At 51.2% G+C, this 17,069-nt stretch overlaps 1 protein-coding gene across 2 annotated transcripts; it reads right to left on the reverse strand.

The window, feature by feature from the left end:
• Positions 1–1,042: 1,042 nt before the first annotated feature.
• LOC133351361 (CCR4-NOT transcription complex subunit 4-like) lies at positions 1,043–15,127 on the reverse strand. 2 transcript variants are annotated; one of them, XM_061566501.1, is made up of 14 exons: positions 14,935–15,127; positions 13,765–13,998; positions 12,761–12,958; positions 10,898–10,984; positions 9,906–10,007; positions 8,831–8,956; positions 8,043–8,206; positions 7,428–7,574; positions 7,258–7,321; positions 5,717–6,017; positions 4,478–4,996; positions 3,976–4,143; positions 3,639–3,704; positions 1,043–3,235 (listed from the first exon to the last, which is right to left on the reverse strand). In XM_061566501.1, exons 2-14 carry the CDS (start codon positions 13,936–13,938, stop codon positions 2,883–2,885), a joined length of 2,469 nt encoding a protein of 822 aa, XP_061422485.1. In that variant the 5' UTR covers positions 13,939–13,998; positions 14,935–15,127; the 3' UTR covers positions 1,043–2,882. The 2 variants fall into 2 exon arrangements, with proteins under 2 accessions (XP_061422485.1, XP_061422486.1); XM_061566502.1 differs by lacking the exon at positions 3,976–4,143.
• Positions 15,128–17,069: the final 1,942 nt, after the last annotated feature.

A 17,069-nucleotide genomic window follows, 5' to 3' on the forward strand; every position in this document is an offset into this window, starting at 1 on the left:
GTCAGAGTGACGCTCATAATGAGCGGAGCGCTGGGCAGCTAAAACACAGCAAGTTGGCACAGTGGGGCGCACAAGTGAGGCATGCCAGTCATCTCAGTCAATCCATCTCCTGTCGGAGCCTCCGACACTTCGTGGCCTCAAGGTGCACCTAACCTGGCACAAGCACCATATCACTGCCACTTGGTAGTGGATGACAGTTATTGTGTATGGCGAGAGGTGGCACAGTGATTAGCGTAGTGCAACAAACCCGACATGACCACAAAGTGGCGTGTACATGAACCAGTCCTGGGCCTCACTTTAAATCAGTACCTGGTTCTGTGTGTAATTAGCATTTGGGAGGCTAAGGCGGCCGTGTGGGACTTCAGGCGGCTCGTGCAATGTCTGGGTGCATTGGGAGTTGTGGGTTGGCCAGGACCTTGTATTCTGGAAGTTTATTGTCATCTCACGTCACGTCTGATGGAAGGACGTGTGGAGAGAACCTGCATCTGCTGTCGTGACGTGAAGATGTGCCGCCAGTTCGTTCTCACTGCAGTGTCGATTTGTCCATCAACGAGATTTGCGCGAACCAGGTGAGGAGCATTCTTGTCAAGGCCCAGCGCTTGTATTGGACAGTCCCTGGGAGCGTCTCTACGATGTTTCACCTAGGACTGTCTTATTGCTGGTGGTTGCAACATGTTGGTGGTCGCAGAGCAGCTGATCTGACTTCAAAGACAATTTGGTATGAAGTTACGTAGACGAGGAACAATGCAGAATCTCGTAGAGATTGTGGCGTCAATTGCCGAGATGGAATGCAGAGCATCGTCTTGGCTCCATTGGAATGTGCCAATTCCTGACATATCTTTCCAACATTCGGGCATCTCAGTCGAGCAACCGCTTTGCCACTAAAGGACGATTGGGTTGTAAGCACAACATAATCTAGAGAATGCGCTCGAAAAAAAGGTATTGATGTCGCTGCTGCAATTGGTTCTCATTTACAGAACGTGCTGGATTCGAATAAAAAGAGATCGCACACACTCTCAAGTCAATGCAGTGTTTTATTGCATGAACATAAATTATAAGAATGAGATGTAAGGGGGGGGGGGCGTCAAGTTGGCGTTGAGGAGGCAGACCAAGTGTACCGAGCAGCGCGTGGTAACAGACCGAGGGGGTCCCTGGTCACACAGCATCCCCCAGCTACTGCTCTAACGATTTTGTAGCAACGAGGTCAGCGTGGAGCTTGGCACGAGCGGCCAGCTGCGGGGGCACCCCCTGTAGGGGGCACAAGCGAGGCTCTAGGAAGGCGAGGCGTAGCAAGGGGGTTCTAGGAGCAGAAGCAAAGAGACCACACGAGGACGCGGTGGGAAGTCTCATCCATGATCGTGCAAAGGGCGACTCCAGCAGCCAGAGCCCACCGACGTCCTCGGCGCCTTCGACGCAGCTCCGACCGCTCGCACGCGACTCCAGGGAGCGGGAGGGAGGGGGCGGGCAGCAAGGGAAGCTCGTGGACAAGGGAGCCAGAATGGTGAGGAGGGAAGTGTCTTAATGCAATGCCAAAGGCCACCTCGGAAACCTGTCTTCCAAAAACTCATTATGCACGAAAATTATATCACAAAAATGGGCTGCGCACGATGCCAACCTGCACGTGTTCCCCCTTACCCAGCGTCACTCATTTATTCCAACTTTAAAAAGGAATCCTACTCTGGCATTCAGCTCAGGTTCCAACTGCTCCTCTTGCCACAAGCCTCCACACCTCACAGAAACAACCACCCTACGTTAACTAAACTTCCACTTAAGAAACACCACCTCGACATACCCAAGAACACTTTTTTCCATAAAAGGCACCAGCTGTTTAAGCACAATCATGTGCACACCTCGCCAACGACTGCCCCTTTCCCTTGCCGCTTCCCAACGCTGCTCCCTCTCGCTCCTACCCGAGATACTAATCCAATGGTTGTCATAATTTTCAAATGCAAAAATGTAGGTGGCACAAATAAAATCTGGACATCTCATCGCTGCCACCTCGAGTCAGATACCAAGTTAAGAGCCCTTGACTAAAGTAATCTGGCAGTTCACAAGCATTGTTAAGCAAGCCTTACTCTGCCGATGCGACAGTGAATGTTGAAACCAGTCCAGAACCTGCATGTATTAAATGCTGTTGATAAATCACTCCTAGAACCCGTGTGCCTGATGGGATGTGTAAAACACTTTGGGAAGGCGAATCATCTGCTAATTCATTTTGGTACAAGTAGTCCACAGGCCAGAGCAGAAATTACTGCAGTTGCTCATCGTAAACGTGTCACCTGTGACAGCTGCCAGCAAAAGTTGTCCAAGCTCATCATAGACTTTTGCACCCTGGCATTGCTCTGACGTTGGCATACAATACATCTACTACAAACAATGATTGTGCGTGGCCAGGTTCTTTGAGCACTCCCTGGGATTGCATTAAAACGGAGCCAAGCGGGACGGCAAGAAGCGGGGTGAGCGAGACTGGGGAAAGGAGGGAGGGAGGGAGGGAAGGTGGGCCCCGTGCTGAAACCACAAACCAGGTGAGTTTGTCGCACCCATTCAGTGCCGGTTGCAGGCACCGCGCAAGCCTCCTCGTCGCATGCGACGCCACCGCCCCCACTTGTGGACTTTGATCTTAGGGGTTTTTCCTTTGGGAAATTATTCATGTTAAGCATCTCCTGCTGCGTTTCCCCTCCCCCATTATACATCTTGTTGCAATGATCCGAGAGACAGGGGAGGGGCGGGGGGTGAATGAGAGACAGATATCGATCCAACAACTTCAAGGATGGAGACAAAGGGCTCGAGAGTGACAAAACGAGTGAAGAGGTTGGCGAGAATAGGGGAGGGGACGGGAGGCCAGAGACGCACACCGGGATGGGCGGTGGAGAGGGGCGGTGCTAATGCTGGTTGGTTGCCAGGCTCTGTAGGAAGTCTGCAGGAGGTTTGTTTGTGGGGCCGAGTGCCGGCTGGAAGCCGGGCGGTGGCGTGCGTCTGCTGAGAGGGCCCAGCCCTGCGAAGGGGGCCATGTTGGCATGGGGATGCACGGCCCCCCAGCCGGGCCGCAGCATTCCGGCGTGCGCCGCGGGGTTTGTGTGCGTCAGATAGTGGGGCGGAGGGGCGCCGGTGGTGCGCGGAGCTGGCGGTGGGGACAGGGGGCAGTCCTGCTCGGTGAGCGCCTGCAGGGACTTGAGCCAGTGTGGGGGGCTCTCGTCCAGGCACTCCGGCACCAGCCCCCCGCACGCAGGGATGCCTGCATGGCACACGCGCCCAACAAACTGCATTGCTACCATTGCCAACATGGCCATAACCACCATCACCACAATAACCAACATTACCATGACCATTACCATCACTAGTAAAGCCACCACCAACAACTACCACTCCCATAGCCACCACAACCACCGTTATCATAGCGACGACCACCATTATCACATGAAGGGGCATAAATTATGTGGGCCATGTGAATTTAAGTCACAGGCCAGGCAGCCATAGGAGCTGCAACCCTGCTGTGATGCATTCTCACTTGCTACAGTCCCACGTAGACTTCCCGACAAGAGGCCCTGAGAAATGCAGGCTCCATCACAACCCTCTTTCCCCCCCCTGCCACACCATGGTGCCGAGGGGAGGCTGTGGTCATCATGCCAGTGCAGTACCTGTGATGATGGCAGGGTCCATCCAGCCGTTGTCCCCTGGCCACATGGGCTCCACCTTGGCTGCACCTGCCCCAACACACCGTGGGAAGAGCCTCTCGGTCAGCCGAGCTCGCCCACACCGGCAGCGGTGCATTAAAGGAAAAGGCGGCCTACCTAATACATGCTTGGGCTATCATAGCAAATACGCTGTTGAAAAGGACCATTGCCAAAAAGGTCACCTATTACGCTATCCTCTCAGGGGCAACGTTAGCGACGCATGCGTGGAGTTGTATTATTTGTGCTCATGCACCTCCACTATCAACGCAGAATCACAAAACACTTGTGAGCAGCGTCTCACCGGGTCCGCTCGCTGTGCCGGCAGTGTGGGGGCCGGGGGGCTGGGGTAAGTTGGAGCCATGGGGTAAACCGGGGGGCAGCCCCCCAAAACTGATGTTGACGTTGGGGAGCAGTGCACGGAGGCTGTCCTGCCACTCCTTGTGAGAGTCGCTCGAGGCGCCGTCAGTGTCTGCACGCGCGCACGGACGGCGGTCAGTGCAGAGGCGGAGCTCACCGAACGGGATCCATGCAAGCGCAGCCACACACACACGACGCTCGCACACGGGCACAGTTCGCCCCTTGCATTCGCCAAAGCTGCGAATCCAACTCAGGTTGTTGGCTCCGTAGCGCAGGGCACCAACCACTACGCTATCGCTCATTAACACACAACCGCCATTGTCCACGAAGTGGCGGAGACGTCACCACGGTGCCCGTGCAAGGCCACATTTCTAAATCTCCACACCCCCCCAATGCCACGGCCATACCCCGCCTCCAAGTCGCTCCGACGTCGTTTCGGCCCCCACCTGTGCCAGGGCCGTGCCGTGCGGCGAGCGAGGGTTCCACGCCGTATGCGGGCGCAGAGGCTGCGGACGAGGTCGGCGGTTGCGACGACGCGGTTGGCGACGGTGGCTGCCTTCCGGGCGCGCCGTGCGGGTGATGAGCTAACCGCGCCGGGTGCCACAGCGGGAAGCCGAGGGGCAGCGCCGCGCTGGGCCGCGCCGCGTAGCCCCGCGCCGGCACGAACGCCACGCCGTTAGCCGCCGGGAGGAGGCCGTTGGCGTGACCGCCCAGCAGGCCGTTGGCGTGAGCGTAGGCGTGCCGGTTGTGGAGGTGGTGGTTGTGGAACCCCGGGGGCCCGTGCGCGGTTACACTCGACACCGTGAGCGGAGGGCAGGACAAAGAGAGCTCCTTCTCCATGAGGTCGGCGAGCGCCTTGCTGGTGACGTCAAACGGGTCGAAGCCCAGATCGTCGTCCTGCGTCTTCGAGGAGCCAAACCCAAAAGCAGCTTGCCAGTCCGTCGCAGAGGACACAGGGATGGTTTCTACACAGGAACGGAATAGCCGAGCATCGCATGGTTAGCCTCACTGGGAGGGTGCACTGGCAAAGGCTGCTCGTGAGGAACTTTAAGGGCGGCACGATGAATAGGGGGCACGGATTGCACCACACTCAGGCACTTGTGTCTCAAATTCAGTCCCGACGTTTACGACCGGCAACCGAGAGGAGGTCCAGCAGAGATTTAGATAAAACTCCTGCCAATGATGATGCTCAAGGCCTGGACCCAAGCACAGATCGCTGGGAACATAGGGCAGTGTGTGACCCACTGCACCACACACACACACTGGGCAATAAACTCCCCAAACATACGCAAATGCATGTAAACATCCACAACTGCCATTCTCCACTAAGTGAAGATCACATCATCATGGTGCTTGTGCTAGGCTCGGTGCATTTTGAGGCCATGTGCACATTGAGGCAACGTGATGCAATGAGTTCTCACTGGCAGATCATGGGACAGACCCAGGTACTGTATTATGGGTCAACTGAAATGACTGACAGTTGCACCGCCTGCACTCACCACTATCAACCTGCTGTGTTTAGCTGCCCGGCACCCTGCTCATTGTTGCAAGCGTCGCTACTCCACCCACCATCGCTGGAGGGCGACTGCAGCCCAGTAGCAACTTATTACAAATCTACATACAACCAACAGCCATTCCTCAAAATCCGCTTGGCTTCCCGACATCGCCACATCGCCGCTTCTCACCGGATGTGAAAGGCGCCTCCGGCATTGGCTCGGACAGGCTGGGCGCTCCGAGCCAGTCTGGCGTGTGCGGCACCAGGTCTGGCAAGGGAAGCCCCATGCCCACGAGCCGGTGCCGGAATGGGTTGGAGCTGGACGAGAAGAGGGACTGCGAGCTCTCGGGGCCACCCAGCCCCAGGCCGATGCCAGCGCTTACCCCGCCCGGCACGGGGTCAAATGCAGGCCGAGGGCTCGGGAGGCCGGGAGGTGGTGATGGGGTCAGGCTGATTCCCCCGTCCAGGTCAGCACTGTTCCCACTGCCGCTCTGTGACACCACAAAGACAAATATTTCCTATATGGTCCTCCTTTAAACACGTTGTTGGGGCAAGTGCTATTAGAGAGCACCTATTAAGAGCAGCACAAGGGAGTGGTGTTGGACAAAACCATGCCTGGCCGCCTTTACCCCCCCAATTTACATATTGCACAAGGTACTCGTTTAAAGCAGCGTAAACCTTGGGTAGGCCTAGGACTGGGTCAGATATTCTTCACCAATGTTGGCTGTGAGCGGGATTCCAAGTCAAGTCACCAGGTTAATAGTGCAGTGCACTAAACACTACACTACCGCTGATCACTGGGACACCACACATACAGACGGGTGACGAACGGACTCTTAAGAACCTGCCCGCAGACGGGTTGGCTCGGGGGTTACAGCGCTAAACCAGCACCACTGAGATCCTGAAACCCAATCAGAGTCAGCCGGCTCTATGATTAAACCGGGTTCTCAAGTGTGGCAAGTTCATGGTCTCATGTCATCAATAACTGCAGAAAACCACTTATTTTTCAACGGTTTAATTTAACTTCACGTGTGTCCGTCGTAGTCAAATCTTGTAATCAAAAGTTAGTCTACTTCCTGTTGTCCAATCAATTCCAAACTTTGCACACGTACTCAGATCCAGTGACAATGCATGGCTGTATGAAAATCGGCATCAATTCATCAATTAATTGCCTCCTTTCAACCAATTACAATGTTTGTATGGACGGCTGATTAATTATATAATTGAGGTCAAAAACGCCACTGTCCCTAAACTGTGGAATCGGCTCGCACAGAAAGCAGGCGCCGCGTGTCCCATTGACGGACTTCTCGACTGTGAGTTAAACAAAGTTGTTAACAAAACCGTTTTTTCTTGTTTTAAGGAGTTTATTTCCAGATAAGGCCCACTCAGCTATATAGCTCTTTTTCAAAAGTGACCTGGCCACAAATGATAGGTCAAACGAAGTGGCTTATTACATGGAAATTTAAATCTAAAAATAACATTATGTTTGGCAAGATTTCAGCTCAGAATTAAAACATTTGAAGCTCATGCAACAGACCTCAATTAAATATAGTGGGTGGGAAAGTGCTGCCCTCTCCTGTGCGACCTGCAAACGACTCAATTGGGATTACAAAACATCAAACACTACTGCATAAACGTACATGGACCTTCCTCAGCGAGGCTTTCTCAGGTAAATAATCATAATAATAGAGGAACACAATTGTGAACAAGCCAAGCAAAGGCATATCTCACCTGTGTGGGGCTGCTACTGGACTGGTGATTACTCTGTGCATCTGTAGTGTGATTGTCTGGAGGTCTGAAACAAAACACAACAGACTTAGGCAGGAGATCAGGGTTGGCCAACACACGCAACATGGCCATGTGTGTCTCCGTATACACGTGTACGTGTGCACAAAACTCACCTGTGTTCTGTAGTTGTGTGCATCTCTGGGCTGAGGTCTGGACTGGGTGTTGAGCTCGGGCTGCCTTCACCCCCTATTCCATTCTCCGACGCCAAACTTCCCGGGTTTGCTAACGACGGCCAGTTCTCCTTGTTGCTGCTGCCCGGCCTTCGTGCACATACACACACACACGAGGGGAGACCGCATTGAAAAGAAGACGTGTTATTAACACTGGCACAAGGTGTTAAGACACACGAGGCTTTCAAGTGTGGTATTGACGTGTGCAATGCGTGGTGTACTACCACCATGGTGTTACGATGGCACAGCGTGGTGTGGTACAGCCATGATGTGGTTGTAGCGTGGTGTGGTAAAGCCATGGTTCATGGTGTGGCAGGACATATTGTAGCACTGTTGTAATGTACGGTGTGCCACTGGCATGGTGTGGTAGAGTGAGGGGCGGTATGCTTATTGTGGTGTGGCACAGAATGGTAAAGCATGGGTGAGGTGTATCCCAGCACGGTGCGTAACGTTAGAGAAAATCATGCCACCGGTTGGAGTGCTCATTGTGAACATGTGGTACTGCCTAACAAGGGGAGCGGTGTGAAACAGGCCAGTGTGGCACACGATAGTGGTCACCTGAAGGTGCCCGTTTGTCGGCCCCGCCCATTCTTGTCACAACTGGGAGGGGGGGCAGCGTTGGGAGGCAGAAGGCTCGAGTTGGTGGTGGCCGGGGGTGCAGCTGGACCGGATTTTGCGAGGTCTGACAAGAGCTTCTGTTCATAGTCCTGGTGTTTGCCAGCCTGAAAGCACCCACAGCGGAGAGCCAGAACATGACGTTGTTCACCACTTTAAGTAAAGATCAACCTCTGTAACCAATCATGTACTGCACAAGACCAAGGTCAATATAAATCAGAGAGGTGGCAATAAAAGGATACATCACATATACATTATACTTGTTTCCCATGAAAGCCTCACAGAGTCTCAAGACTTTTTTCACAAAGGTCGTGCTAAGTTGCAATGTCATTTGTGGTATACTCTTTCAAATTGGGAAAACTTGGACCATGATACGAGACACAATGGGCTATTCTTCTCCGAATTAAGTCATCGGGATATTTAACATCCACTGTGAAGCTGGTGGCGTAGATTACTTGATGGTCAACACACACCGCAGTATAAACCAGGGCAGCCGCTGTGATGATGCAGTGGGTGATGATGACCGTGATGGCAACACCTGCAGTAACCGTAGGAGATCTGCCCAATTTGAACATCGAACCTCTGCAACGAGCGGCACTACCGCTGGGCCACATCCTTTCAAGACGATTGTAAAAAAAACAGCCAGGTCCATGGGCAGATTCTGCTCAGGTTCAAGTTTACGGAGAGACCGCCCCCCCTTCAACAATGCCTGTGGCTGGGTCCCAAGGCACCTGCATGTCCTCCTTGGTGAAGCTGGCAGCCTCGTCGCCCAGTTCGTGTAGGTACATGCAGTCCGGCTTGGGACACTGAGCGCTCTTCAGGAAGTAGCTGCAGTACTTGGTGGTTCCCAGCGATGCCTGCATGATTGTGTGCGCATGTGAGCATATGTGTGTGCACGCGTATTCGCAGGTACATTTAACAAAAATCTAATTTTGACTGGTGGAATTATGAAAATTATTTTATGAACCCCAAAATTCACGCATTTTTCGCGAATGATTGTCGTAGCACGGCGTTTTGGGGAGTGGCTCTTCTTCAGAACAGCTTGGGTGTCTCTCCGAAACACAAGCCGATTACAAATATTTATATATTTAAGGAAGAGTTCATGATGACGGAGAAGTTTGTTTTTTGTGAGCGTTTATACATGCTTGTACTTAAACTTCGACAAGCGCACGTGGCTTTTATATTTCACACATGGTAGAACAACAACCTTGGCATACCTTTTCAGGTAATAAGCGAACACCACGTCGCACTGCACAAGCTGCAGGCTAGGACTACACAAGACTACACCTAAGTGGTGCGTGTGTAAGTGACTGAGTGTATATGATGTGCCAATGTAAACAAGTAAAGGCGTATTCAGGGTGTGCTACCCGACATGACATGTTCATGAACGAAACAGTTTGAACTACAAAAGAAAGCATGGAGATATCCTTGCTTGGAATTACACAGAGACATAAAGAGGAACACATGGATTAGAGAACATACATCGGTTAATCACATCGTACAAACTATTTAGAAAAGTGGGCTTGGGCAGGCAACGTTCTGGCTTGAAGGGATAGACAATGGTCCAGATTAATGACAGCGTCGCAGCCAAGGAATGGGAGGCACCCCAGAGGTTGCCCACCTCGGAAATGGAGCAATTCAACCAGTATGCGTGCAGGTGCTTGATGGATCGTTGCAACGCAGGATCATGAGAGATGGTGGCAGCATTGGGAAGAGGCCTTCATCCAGCAGTGGATTGACCGTGGCCGATGTGTATTGTGGTGGTAAGAGATGGGGTATTGATCTGCAGGGGGGCCAGGTGTTCACCTTGAGCGTGCGCCCATCGGCCTGCACGTTGTTGACGGCCTGGATGGCACGCAGGGCGTCCTCCCACCGCACGTACGTGATGTACGCACTCGCGCTCGGGCCCTGCAAGCACAAAAACACTCGGTGAGTACCCATGCGAGCACCACACTTTTTCAGTATATTTCGCCAATGTTATCTCGATTGTGCTATCAGTGTTATATCATGAGATCAAGTATCCACTCTGAACTCTGAGCTGTGCAACCCTTTGTTATAGAATGGCCCCCAGAAACAGATACCAGAGCAACCTCCGAAATCCCTTCGAATGGCCTGTTCAACACAAATGGGGGTAGCACTTTTCCACTTGCTGCCAATGAGAGTAATGTTCGTCACCTGAAAGTCAAACCGATATTTTCATTCACAGAAGTGTAATTTGGCCAAAGCAGAAGTAAATTTGATGTTAGGGTTTTTTGTGGAACAGTCATTTGTGACTTAGCCGATACCATAATCACCCTACACTTGAGAATCCAATTGGAATCCCAGAGAGCTAAAAAAGCGACTCGAAACCAAGATTTGATCAGGGCTGGCTCAGCGCTCTGACAGCTGAGCCACCAGGCCACTCACATCGAGGCAGCAGCCTACCACTGTTGCTCTGCAAGTGACTAACCATGTGAATGCATCCAGCATAATCACACACATGGCAACACTCAAACGCTCATATATTATAACATGCTTAGATGTGGCTGCCGTGACTAAAACGAGAAAGTTGGAACTGGCGGCGCCAACAATGTTAGGCACTGGACATTGAGTATTTAGAGAAACACTGGGTGTGATCAGCAGAAACTCAATCCTGTTCACTCCTCCCATGAGCCAGGATTAAAGCCACCGCTTACATATAATCAGAGGCGCATTCTCCCCACCACTGCCACAGCCAGAATCCAACAAACACTCCCTGCTGTGTCATCAGCAGTGCACCATAGCTCCACCTTCTTGGAACACCCACAAAAGGCTGATACCTGGGAGCCGGCGTAGGACGTGCTGTTGTTGACGACCACCTTGTGGATTTTTCCAAACTTCCCAAAGTATTCGGGCCGCTTCAACACCTGAGCATGACACGACACAACGCCGCCATGCACAATGACATCCAGCAATCAGAGACGACAACCCAACGTAACAACAGTAAAGCACGCCCAACAACCCAACAACGGTCCACCACTGCAACATCTGCTCATGTCACCGCATCCACTTCTGCTGGCAAAATGGGAGCTGTCTCTGCCCAGACTATGGAATGAATAATGTCTCAAAGAAATCATGAAATGGGTTTCTTAAAAACATAGCCAAAGCTTAAAATAAAACCAATCAGACATGGGGCCACTAAATAATAAAAGCACAACATGTTGAAATCCATATCCTGGAAAATGTGTCCAAAACTTACAATTAACGCTCAATTGGTCCGTAGTTGGTATAATCTAGGTTGCATAGCTGGGTTGTAGCTTGCAGAAAAATAAACATGTTTACATGTGTGCACTGCTTTAATTATTAGCTAAATTACATAGGCGATACTGCTACCGTTGGCAGTATTGCACAAGCACAAATTACAATAACTCCGTCAATAGCACTGCCTTCAAAGGAAACAAGATGGGCAATGGCCCTTCTTCATCGCAAAGAGAGGCCATTGGGAGTGCTTAAGAGCTGGAGTGTGCACTGTACTCAATAGGGCATGAGAAATGTTTTAAATGTCTGATTAAATCTTTAATTGGCATATGCACGAAATGGTTTAATTATTTGCTAACTTTTTATAAATATCAAGTAGCAGACAAACCCCTCAATCAAAAAAGTATTGCTCCATACTCATTTGTATCTAACTTAATTAATGTTGTTGGCACAATGCATTATGGGTAACCATGTTAGTGTGGTCTCTTAGTATCCACCTAAAAAATGATCAACACCGTTATCCACATCGCGACTCATTCTTGGGCTCAATTATTCGATATATTAATATGTAACAGCTCACATGTTGTATAGTGCAGTCTCCATCTCTCTGGCTCCTCTATTTATGTGCAGTTAAGAGCCATTGCCCGAAACATCAGCTATTTCCTTTGAAGGCCAGTGTTGTTGATGACGGAGTTGAGTTTGTAACATTAGCCGTTACTCTCCAATCTAGGAACAGTCACTTATTGCTCACATGACCGCAACCACGCAAGTCAACAAAGCACTTTAAGAAGCAATAAAACCGAATGACTAAGTCTATATCTCCTCCACCAGTCTACATGGGTAGACAATAAATGTGTTCTCTATAACCTCATTCAAATATGTTGTGCAATATCCTTGTTTTGTATTATCTGCGGTTACCCCTCCTATCCGTTTCCCTAGTAGTTAATAAAGAGTTGACTCCTGTGAAATGAAACAGCACTTAAGCTTCATATTGTAACTTGGTGACAAGTGTTACTTTTTATACAAGAACTGGTTGCCTGGTGAGTGGCAACACCAGGGTATTTTCTGGTGTGCATATGCACGCCCATGTTTTCATGGGTGTGCATGTATGGGCACATTTGTGTACATGTGTGTGCAAGCCAGTGTGGATGTGCACACGTAGTGGCCGAGTGGTAGTGCAGTGGTTATTTCAACTGCGCAACAAACCCGCCACCACGAGTTCAATTCCCACTAACGGCCAACATCATCGATTCATATCTGAACCTTTCCTGGGCTTCCCCTAGGTGCGGTGTGTACACATTGGCAGGGAGGAAACAGAATGTGGCCAGTCAGTTCTGTCCTGGCCTTCAAATGTCCTCACTAACAGCACCTGGCCCAACACTGTGTGTGGCTATACAGGGGGAATTTGTCTGTGTGCCTGTGTGGCACGTGCATGTGTGTGTGACCTCATGGTCAGCCAGCCTCTGCGACAGTCCGACAACAAAGACGAGGTTCCTCTGCACCACACGCACGCTGCCCAGGTGTTTACGGTTCTCGGACAGCTTGTGTTTGCGCTCATTCTGCTTCTGCTTCTTCTCGCTCTTTATTCTCTGCAGCTCCTCCGTCGACAGCGGTTTGTACACAGCCGGATTCTCTGAATAGGGCTGCGGACATACACGAGTGCACATTAACGCACACACACACGTGTACATATACAGAGGCCATCAGTCAAACTATTGCAGGGTTTTGGGAATTATTTGACCGTGCCAATTAGTGTGGATTGGTTATGGAGGAGAGCAAAGGTGTGGGAGCATAAAAGCACAGCACAGCAATGGAGTTTGGTGCACTGCCCTCTATTTCCCACGACATAGCACAGCCCCACAGATGTCTCTAAGACCTGCTTGTGCATGAAGGCAGCCCATCAAAGCACTTTCCAGGATTGAACCAGCTTAGCTTCAGAGATCAAAAGAGATCCGGAACATTCTGGGTGATTTGTTCATGGGTATAAACGCATAAGCACGTACATATTAAAATATGTGCCTGTCTATCTATGTGAGTGTGCCTATGATGGCTTTGAGGTGCAGTGTGTTTTTTCATGGTGGAGGGTGGGTGCAGATTTTGGATGAAGTCTCGAGGTTGCTGATAGATTCTGCGCTGTTGGGTGAAGTGTATGCAGTAGATGGAGGTACATGTGTGGAGTGAGATTCAGTCTTTCAGGTGAGGCTGGGAAGAGGGCGGAGGTGTAGGTATGTAGTGAAGATACAGATATAGGCTGGGGTTTTACTCAAACCTCAGTGTGTGGGCTGTAGAGTTTGGTTAGAGGCTGGAGTGTGGGTATTCGATGCTGTGTGAGTAGATACTGTTTAGTGTAGAGTGTGGGTAGATACTTAATTGTGGGTTGTGAGACTACAGCGTGGATGTCTTAGAAGCGTGCCTGTGATGTGTGTGTATAGAAAGGGGGGTTCCGTGCCTTGCGACAGGCTGGGCACAGGCCGTTCTCGTCAGTGCGGATGCGGTGCCAGCAGAAGCGGCAGATCTGGTATCCGCATGTGCAGGGGAAGAAGTGCACATCGTCAATTTCGAGCGGCTCCATGCACAGGGGGCACTCGCTGGGCTCCTCGCCGCTCACGGGACTCGCAGACATTCTGATTTTCAGGCTTCTCCAACAGAGACGGCGGTGGTGGTGATGGCTGCTTGTGCGAAGCTAAACGGATGAGAGTCACAACAGGAACCCATTGAGAGGATGAGAAAGGTCACTTGCGGTTTCTACACGAGAAGTGGAGATGAACCACTCCTTCCGACAGACGCGAGCGGTCTGAACAAAATACAACACCTGACGCAATCGGTTGGTCGTCGCTACAAAGAGCTCCGTGCCATATTGAGGACAGTACTGCCCGCAATCGAGGCTCACAGCAAGAAGCTGATCAGTGCAATGCCCGGGACTGCAATTTGATTTACGAAAGTAGATTTGGGGGCGACTCGCACATATGTTGAGACAGGGCCGGAGCGAAGTCGAGACAATGCAAGCTAGACATATCGGGTTTCATGGGCAGAGGAATCATTCGAACAACGCGGTTATACACAATACAATATCAACAACAGCACAACCCACGATGAAGGACGGCACGACAGGCGCAACCCCGCGCACGAACCCGGGTGACCGGGCCGTGCCACCCGCATGCCACAGCCGGCAGAGAGAGAGGACGGCGAGGTGATCGAGAGGCAATAGGGGTCCGGAAGTGAGACGAGGGAAAATGAGACCAAGACTCGTTGCCTCGGGACCAGCAGCGGGTTGTTCCGGGCGGGAAGGCCCCGCGTCTGGATTCCGCAGTAATGGCATCACGACCCGACATCCCCCCCCACACCCCCACCGTGTTTACAATGCCGCCCGGCCGTTGCGATGTCTCGGGCGTGCGTTCATCGCCACACGTCCGCATGCGTTCACGGCGGCGGCGGCGGTAGCGCGACACCCGCAGATAAACACGGCGACGGGGGCAGAGGGGACGGAGGAATCTCGCCCTCGCATTCCCCTGCCGCGGCGACGGAGCGCGGCCCCCGCGGGAGGCCTACGCGCAGGCTTCCTGCGGAGAATCAGGGCAATGGCTAGGCCTTGGCTGCGAGGCCAGAGCTAAAAACTCACCAACAAATCGCGTCCGCTTCTTGCTATTGACGCTCGAAGTGACGGCGGGAAAATTTCGTCGGTGCCGTGAGGTGTCGTTCGCTGTCACCGAGAGCCAACACTGGGCCACGCGAGGGCGATGCTGAACTTTGCGCGCTCCGCTCGGGATCTCTCACTGCTCGGTCGCCATGTCTTATGGGCGCGTCACGTGCGGCACTTCCGGGGGCCACGCGGTGACGTCACGCACACCCCGCCCCTCTCGGACACGTGCGCACAGCTGATGGAAAGGTCACCGCAATGAGATGATGATGGAAAGGTCACCGCAATGAGATGATGATGGTGATCATCGTCATCGTGATTGTTGTTATAACGCTTACTTATCCAGCAAAGCGTTGCTGAGTCTCAAGACGAGGGCCCTGCCAAGTGTCAACAGTTGGGGGTGATGTTGCTATGTGCAATTAGTAAGATGGTGGTTAGGTCACCGTGTGATCACATTAAGTACATTGCGGGTAATTGTTCAGTCCTGGGATATTTTGGCTGTCATATATCGGAGAATCCGGAGGATATGTATGCAGAACGGGGGGAGAACATACAAACTCCACACAAAAAGGCTCCCGAGTCCGGAAACGAACCCAGCTGCTCTTTCTGTGATGTACTGCGCTACCCTGCTGGCCCTGGTGGTGATGGTGAGGTTACGGCGAGATGATGGTGACGATGAAAATGCCCTGCGATGCAGACTTTTTATGGCCGCAGAAATAGTGCTGGATGATGAAGGCCTCTCCACATCGCCTCCATCCCTCAGGGCATTGTGATGCCCTTACTCCACCTCCCTCCTGCACACGACTAAATCGTTTTGTTTAATCTAAACTGGAAACTCGATTCTTTAGAACTGCTCTTCGCGTTTGATTTGTTGTTCTTCCTCCGCACCTCAGATTAGCATGGTTGGCTATGTACGGTGCGAAATAAGTGCAACATACATGCATGACACATTATCGCTACATACCTTCCTTGGCCTTGTCTCTTGGGCATGTTCACTCCTTTGTCTGCTATTGTCACCAATGTCGTCCATCAGCTATCATCTAGCAATGTCCTACCCAAGCCCGCGTACTACATTTTCCTCGGTCAATATGATGCGCAGGAAAATGTGTTTCCTGATCGCACCAATTGAAATCATTCCTCAGTCGACATTTGAATTCTGAATTGTCCAACAATTACTCCAAGCTGCTCTAAGTCACATATACAGTATTTCACCATTATATTCTGTTCTGCCTTCAATCATTTCCCATAAATAGACAGTATATACTTTGTTGTCCCTCCCAGACATGATTTTGTTCAGTGAACGTAATGGTATCTTTACCCAAACTTTACAATAATTTACGGCAGTTTGTTTACATTGGTAATTATAGTGGACTAGCCCTTTGCCCATCCAAGGACGGGTGTATTGCAGTAAATCTGAAACTTAAAAGCGATAAGCAGACCGCGACGTGATATTCATTGCATAAATGCGTGTGCAATTTGTAAGGGCGCGGTGACACAGACTTATTTCATTTTAAGGTTATAATCCCTTGTTCATCACGACGTCCTTTTTACTTTGATGTCTCAACAGCGTTACGGAGATCGCGTGATGACGTGAGGGTTCTGCCCTTGTAGTGAGGGTTGTAAGTTGACGCCGAGGAGAGGGGAGGAGGCGCCTCGGTCCCCCATGTGGAGTGACGTCAGCCGCTAATTATTATGAATGGGGGGGGGGTCCATTTGGAGGACGTCAACTTATGATTATCAATGGGGGGGGCTTTTCGATGTGGAGTGACGTTGCCTGCTCATGATTATTAATGAGGGGTGGGGGTGTCCATTTGGATGACGTCACATGCTCATGAATATGAATGCGTAGGTATTACAGTATAACCCTGATGTGAATAACGTTGGTGAAATTGTTTCCAATTGTTCAACTCCTTAACTGCGTTGTGTTAATTTCAACAATCTCAGTGCTTGCTGTTACATCTCTATACATGGCTGTGATCATTTGTATTATTTAACTGTGTGCGATACAGGCCCATTGAGACAAAAGAAACATTGTCGAATTGGCAAGGGCAACCTGGGTTACACCAAATACCCTCGGACAAAAAGCAGCCATGTGCAATTGTATTTGATATGTTTGC

This window comes from Lethenteron reissneri, chromosome 37, assembly GCF_015708825.2.
Source record: "Lethenteron reissneri isolate LAM-NWPU_2019-01 chromosome 37, ASM1570882v1, whole genome shotgun sequence".
NCBI classification, from domain to species: Eukaryota; Metazoa; Chordata; class Hyperoartia; order Petromyzontiformes; family Petromyzontidae; genus Lethenteron; species Lethenteron reissneri.

Coding starts and splice junctions, on each gene's coding strand:
- LOC133351361 (XM_061566501.1), bottom strand. CDS start 13,938: ATGTCTGCGAGTCCCGTGAGCGGCGAGGAGCCCAGCGAGTGCCCCCTG. Junction 10,985..12,760: donor AGAGGCTGGCTGACCATGAG/GTCACACACACA, acceptor TGTCATGCTCAG/GTGTTGAAGCGGCCCGAATA. Junction 7,575..8,042: donor CGACAAACGGGCACCTTCAG/GTGACCACTATC, acceptor ATGTGCACGAAG/GCCGGGCAGCAGCAACAAGG.